This window comes from Talpa occidentalis, unplaced genomic scaffold (genome assembly GCF_014898055.3).
Source record: "Talpa occidentalis isolate TD23 unplaced genomic scaffold, MPIMG_talOcc4v2.1 talOcc4.9, whole genome shotgun sequence".
NCBI classification, from domain to species: Eukaryota; Metazoa; Chordata; class Mammalia; order Eulipotyphla; family Talpidae; genus Talpa; species Talpa occidentalis.
Window position 1 is genome coordinate 34,194,050 of NW_023605305.1, and position 6,892 is coordinate 34,200,941.

Genomic DNA, 6,892 nt, shown 5'->3' on the forward strand with positions numbered 1-6,892 from the left:
CCCGGTTCTTCCTCACAATATAAATGTTCTCCATTCTTCACTCCATCCTTCCTCCCAAATGGCACCAGGTGAATCCCCAATCCAGCAAAAAAAAGGTTTTGGTCTCAAAATCTGTGAACCCCCGACCTCAAATGGTGTCATCTCCTTTTCCTGGTAGAATCTTCTAAACATCTACTACAACCACCACAGCAATCTCCATACAACTCTGCCGCCATTCCTTAAATTACTGAGCGCAAGTCCATGCACACTTCTGCTGCCACAACACTATTTCAAGATGGCAGACCAAACCACAAATTACCAGTCTCACATTTACTAGAACCCCAAACTTTTGTTAAAAATTATTAACTTCTCTAAACAGTGTCTTGCAAAAGACAGCAGAGATATCCTACGTCAAGCAAGAGATTGACTTGAAATAGGCACGCTCACCCATCCCCCACTCTCAAATAAAACCATCTGCATAGCAGTGGAAAACTAGCCACACAAGAATTGATCATTCACACGTTTAAAAAAAAGTAAAAGGTAAGATTTTTACTAAGCACAAAGGTCAAACTCATCATTTTTATATGGCTAACACACCTTAGTCTCCTCCCCCCATCTCCAACTCAGGAAACTACCATGATCACCTTCGATTTTCCCAGAAGAACTATACTGCAAGCAAACCAATCAACTCACCTTATACTACTAAGAGTTTACCAGACCTGGGCCTCCCTAGTGGCACAAGTGGATAAGACGCAACCTATGAAGCTGTCCCAGCCTCTGCAGCATGAGTTCAATCCCCGGCCTGCCAGGGAGCTACCCACATGGCACAGCAGACCCCTCCTGACTCACCCACTGCTCCCTTCAGCAGTGTATTTCGATCAGTCTGCCTGTTCTGCTCCCCATTCTGTCTCTGGTGAATCCTCTCACACACGCCCACCTCTGATCTCTACCCTAGTTCTTGTATACATAAATAAATAAAAATCTTAAAAAAAAAAAAAAAGAGTTTACCAGCCTGGAAGTACCAATCGCCAACTTGTCTTTTTCAACCCTGAAAAGGGCACAAGAACTGGTCGATTTCCTCAGCATTCCACTCCAAGGAAATTGACTTCTTGGTCATGTCAAAATCACATCAACTTTGAATAGTCTTAAAACTAGTGAGACTCAGCTGAGTCTCCATCTCTTCATATTACAGGAGAAATTCTACCACGAAGATATTCTCAATAATGGGTTCTGACCACTTGTGAGACTCAACCAGATGGGTTCTGGATTCCTACGCCAGTTTCAAACTCTGTATAAGGGACACTGATGATCTGACCAAGTGGGCGGCCTTGATGACATTCAAGCAACCAACTTCCATGCCTAGGGCCGGAAGACCATTCCCATCCACCTCACGCAGAAGAGATGGGACAAGTCATTTCTTACGTGCACATGTGCACACTCAGAGGGGCACACGCAGCCTACAAGGCTGACAGGAAGTAGAATGGAAGGAGACAGATTTGGGTACTTCCCCTGACATTGCTCCCAGAAGATCTTAACCCTGTATCATCTGTGTAAAGACGGACTCCAACTCAGGTTTGCAGGGTGCGGAAGTTCAAATTTTTCTTTTAAGGGGAGCTGTCACGGAAGGTAGACATGTGGCAAACATCTCTCTTGTATGCTTTTCATCAATCTGAAGACACTCACCCAAGTAGCGAGCAGGTAAGGAAAAAAGCACTGCAACGTTAAGTTAACTATCTTCAGAAGATAAACCAGTCCTGATCCTTAAAGCACACGTAGTCTTCTTGGACACGACATGAGTCCCCTGTCCAAACTTACCCCCACCCCCAATATAATTTGCAAAATCGGTCTTTGGAAAATGGTACGAGTCTCAATGTCGCCAGATTATCATTGTACCACCCCCTCTACTCCAAAACACAGATTTCATATTTGCTTTTATTTATTTAATTTTTTTGGTTGTGATCATTTTTTTCGTTTAAACCAACACCAAAGAGGCTCAGTACACTCCTAGCAAACTGTCCATTCTGAACATAAACCTCACATGGCTGAGCCCTGCACAACGCCATGTAATTCTCCAGATAGGTATCTACGCTCTTTTGCATAATTACAGCATTATGAAATACCGTGCACCAAGACAGAAAGCTGCTGGAAGAGGGGACGGGGAGAGGTCGCAGGGAGGTGGGTAGAACAGAAAGAAAGGCAAGGAGAAAACAAAGACCACTGCCAATTGGCTGTGTTTGCTTTTGGTACTAAAGAAGTTAGAGCTATCCAACCCTGTAATTATTGCCAGGATTAAAAATTTGTTACTCACGTAATCATGAAAGGCCTTTGCTTCACTTGAATGTTCACAAGTGTCTCGCCTTTCAGGAGCTGCACAGTAAAGGTCCCAAAATACACTGCAAGTTGAAAAATAAAATAAGATCAGGTTACTAATTATTACTTGTATGCCCAACGGCAAGTGCACAATGCACAGGGCTAACAGCTCCAAGTCTCCCGAAGATTCCTTCCCCCTACCGGCATTCGTTGGGCAAACTCAGCCTAGAAAACAAAATGGACCCAACCTCTTCTGGCAAGCCAGCCACTGCCAGAAGAGGATCTAGTAGCACTTACTATGTGGGTGCCTCACACAGATACTGCTGGTGACTACGGTAAGTGATTTAATCCCCCACTTTATACAAGGGGCAACTGAAATGCGACAAGTTAGTACCACCCACCCACAGATGCACACATAGTGCAGGCAGGAATCTGGATGAGAACCCATGACTCTCTTATCTATGCTCCCTCCACCCCATCCAACCGGCTGCATTTTGTAAAAAGGTTAAATTGTCAGAGTCAGGACATGATCACGACTCACATTCAAGGCAGTCTCGGGGATCCTGGCAATAAAAAGAATCTACAGATTTTTAATCTCAGGACCAATAGCCCCTCCTCTCCTCCCTCACACCCCCACTCTCACTTAGTCCCTTATGCAAAACCATTCCTTCCCTCCCCTCTCAATAACAGACATCAATTAGCCAAAGAAGAGTTTATGGATGAACAAGTATCTTGTCCTTTCATGCTGAAACAGAGAGCCCTCCTCAGAGAGGTACCTGTTCACCTGTCTAGCGAAGAGGAGGTAGGGGAGGGGAGAGGGAGCTGCCCTAGACATTCCTGCTCCATGCCCCTCCATGATCACTCCAACACCTTGTATTACATGACAACAGGCAGACAGGCCTCTTGTCAACCGGTAAAACCTACACCAAAAAAGGGTTACCAATGGTACTGACAAGGGGTTTGAGAAACCCTCTCCAGGTCAAGAGCCAAGGCCCAGGGATGGGAACCTGCTTGAAGAGTAGCACGGGCAATGTAGCAGAAGTCTCACTCCCACCCCCGCGCTTCAGTCCCGGCCACTAACAGGCAGCACAGAAGAAATCATCTCGACTGCCACGTCTCCCAGTCAGACAAGCATCTCACTCAAGGTGTGTGGATATCGCAGCCTGCCCCTCTTTGGATCAGCTCGACTGCTTCCTCCCATTCCAAAGCCTCGGTCATTTGCTCAGTGTCAAATCTCACGAGGAAACTTATAACTAACAAGGCCACAGCCACAGCCAGTCAGAGCCACTGCTGCTGGAGCCTAGCACGTCACTCTCTCTCTCCTCATAAGTGGGGCTGAGACAAGGATGGAGAAGTTACGGGGGACTATGGCCGTAACAGGAAAATCGGGGATTTGTATGAGCTGTGTGGGGGTCTAAGAGAACATTCCCCTCTGTTCTCCAAAGGTGCACACATATGCTTAACTCTCCCACATGTCAAAAGATTTCTAGCGCCACAAATTCCCCTGCCTTTTCTAAGTGACTCTTTTGCTCAAAAGTCTAAGTTTCTACAGAAAATCCACAAGTCAGACCCACCAACCCCAACCACACACTTCCCTACAAAAATAACCACAGAAAACCTATCACCCACTCCTACAGGTAGAATCCTTACGCCACACCACATACCTCCAGAACGGCAGTTCCGAGGTTGGCAGAAGTAATTAAAAACTCATTTTCCTGACGCAAGTTAGAACAGACACTTCATCCCCCTGCATTTCAAAGACTTGAAACAGTAACCTGAGTTGGCAGTCAGGTAAACATGCTAAGATCCCAAGACATGGCACTCCATTTTCCTGAACTTCACCAAAATACCAAAAGCCACTCTTACTTTGTTTTCCTTTTCAAAAGGAAGCCAGAGACTCCCCCAATGGGTCTCACAAAACACCCAGGTGTCACACTGGGGGCAACTTGCTCCCGCTGACCCTAAGCCTCTCTCCTGTCTGCCGAAAACTGGCACAAGACCTGTGGTCAGGGGCCTGGTAGAGGGTCACCAATAAGAGAGCACCCCCAAATTCCCAACTACAGGGATTCTGCGAGGTCAACAGGGACCAGTTAAGGTTCTTGGTAAAATGAAACCTCGTGGTTTTAGGGATGCTGGGCTGGGGGGCAGGGCCCACAGAAGAAAGGAAGGTCCAGTCAGTCTGAATCAGTATCTTTAAAGGAAGTGGCAGTCCCTTCTGGTTTTTGCTCAGGGTGCCTTGAAAAGGCCCCAGCAGCCTTTCACTCTTAAGGTTCTTAGTTCACAGAGGAAAAAAGGAAGGGACAATTGTAAAACAGACCTGTATCCCCTCCACCCTGCCCTGCCCCCTGCTCCCTCTAATTAAAGCAGCATGCAGAATTGACAAAAATCCTTCAAGGTTTTTGCAAGCCCCTACCTGGTACCCCAGCGTGAGAAGAGAAAGTAAAGTTTCTAGTCAAACACCAGGCACAATTTAGTAAGTTCCCAAGAGAAGAGGGAAAAGGAGGCAAAAACTTTGTAGGCACCAGACTCCTCTGCCCTTTTCCTCCTTGGTCAGCCCTGCTCTGTGTGCCCAGAGGTGCCCGCTGCCTGCAACGCCTAGGGCTAAGGGGTGGGGGGCCTGCTCCAGGGCTCCCTTCTTTGTTCCCTTGGATCAGGGGCTCGGAACAAAACAAACACACGTACAAAACTATCACACAAACTTACCACCACCAGGAGTGCAAAAACCCAGGCGGTTCTCCCAACGTGATGTTTTTTTCCCATCGAATCTAGAAAGGAGAGAGCAGAGATCCGCTTAGAGGCGCAGAGGGGCGGGGGTGGGCTGGGGGCTTCCCAGAGCCAAAAGGCTGTGAAGACCAACTAACAATAAATGCCAAAAGGTGATAAAAATTCAAAATGGTGGCCACAGTGGCTGCTCCTGAAAACAAAGGCTCTAAGAATAGTGGGGAGGAGGGGGTGTCAAGAAATTGGATGATGGGGCAGTTCCACTCACCTCGGACAAGAAGGTCTGTGCAGATTTCTGTGCTCCTACGTGCAGTAAGTATTCGTAGACGTATAAAGCTAACCTGGAAAGTGGGCAGGAGGCAGAGAGAGAGAGGGACAGAGAGAGAGAGAGAGAGAGAGAGAGAGAGAGAGAGAGAGAGGGAGCAGGCGTCAGATCGCCCTGGGCGCTAGCTCCAGGACCTTGCCAGCCGGCTTGAGCCCTGTCTGCGCTGTCCCATTGTGGCCCCAAGCAGAGGTGTGAGGCCAGCTTGGCCCTGCCTGGCGCTGGAGTGAGATCAATTAGTGGGTGGATAGCAGGGAACGCGTCACCTCAAGCCGTGGGGACTGCAGAGTAGCCCCCAAACTTGAACTTCCAAGTAGCGTCGGGGCCAAACCTCCCTGGGTGTCTCAAACTCGCAAGCCACCGACCCCAGAGCCTCCCTGCTTTCCCCAACCCACTTTTCGCCACCCTCTCCCCGGCGCTGAGGGTCCGAGGAGACTCAGCCGCGGACTCCGGGGTGTTCAGCGCGCTCTGGAGAGGGCAGCAAAGCGCCACCCTCACCCCCCCCCCACCCAACAACTGTCCCCCAAGCCTAAGGCCGAGCCGGCGCCGCCGGTCCTGCCCAGCGCGGCGCCCCGGAGGGCGCGGGGCCGGCGCGGAGGCCGAGGGCAGGGAAGGGAGAGCGCTCCCGGCCGAACAAAGCCCCCGGCACGCACTCCTCACGCCGCGGGCGGACAAAAGGAGCCTTCGGGGCCGCAGAAGCCACGCGCCCCCTGCCCGCGCCCGGTGGGCAAAGTGCGGCCCCGGCGGCGGGCGCAGGGCGCGGGGCTGGGGCGGGCGCCCGGGCTCGCCCGCGGGTCCTCGCCCACCCCGCGCCGCCGGCCTCCGCGCCCGGCACGCCCCGCGGCCAGCAAGTGCCCCCGCCCCGCGGCGGGCCCCCCCGCCGCCCCTTCCCCGTACCCCAAGCTCCGCCGGCTCCCAACAATGGGCTCTCCCACGCCGCGCGCCACGGCCTCGGGGAAGGGGCCGGGCGGGCGGCGCCGGGGCCCGGGGCGCAGCAGCCCTCGCCGCCCGCCCACCTGCCTCCCGCCGCCCGCCCGCAGCCCGCCCGCAGCCCGGCGGCGGCGCGGCCGCCACTTGGAAAATAGGGCTTACTTTTCCCGAGCCTGCCCGTCCGAGGGCACCGCCGAGCCTTTGCCTTTGGCAAACATGGTTTGCAGAGAAGAGGGCGCCGAGCCTCGCCGCCGCCGCCGCTCGCGCTCCGGCCGCTCCCGCGCGGCCCCTCGCCCCGGCCCCCTCCCCGGCGCTCACTCGCCCGGCGCTCGCGCTCCCCTGGCCGCGCTCCCCTCCCTCCCCCCGGGCGCTGGCTCCGCGCTCTTTCCAGCTGTCAAAGCGTCAGCCCCGGCCGCGGCCCCATCGCCCTGGAACTCCTCCCGCGCGGGCTCGGCCTGGGTGCCGGTGCGCCGCCGCCGCGCGCCCGCCGGCCCGGTGCCCCTGGCTGCCCGCGCCGCCCGCCCGGCTCCGCCTGCGCCGCCTCCTGCGCCTCCGGCCCCGCCGCCGCCGCCGCCGCCGCTGGTCTACTTGGAGCGCAACCGAACGTGGCTACCCCGGCGCGGCGCGGGG

General features: G+C 53.4%; 1 protein-coding gene across 2 annotated transcripts in view; it reads right to left on the minus strand.

Annotated features, from left to right (window-relative positions):
• The window catches only part of SSBP3 (single stranded DNA binding protein 3), a 152,938-nt gene extending 146,397 nt beyond the window's left edge, over window positions 1–6,541 (minus strand). For both annotated transcript variants that reach the window (XM_037501084.2, XM_037501083.2), the window contains exons 1-4: window positions 6,425–6,541; window positions 5,279–5,351; window positions 4,993–5,054; window positions 2,288–2,372 (exon numbers count right to left, since the gene is read on the minus strand). In XM_037501084.2, coding sequence (XP_037356981.2) covers window positions 2,288–2,372; window positions 4,993–5,054; window positions 5,279–5,351; window positions 6,425–6,480 — 276 coding nt within the window. In that variant the 5' untranslated portion in view covers window positions 6,481–6,541. The remainder of the gene's footprint in view (window positions 1–2,287; window positions 2,373–4,992; window positions 5,055–5,278; window positions 5,352–6,424) is intronic.
• Between the last annotated feature and the right edge of the window lie 351 nt (window positions 6,542–6,892).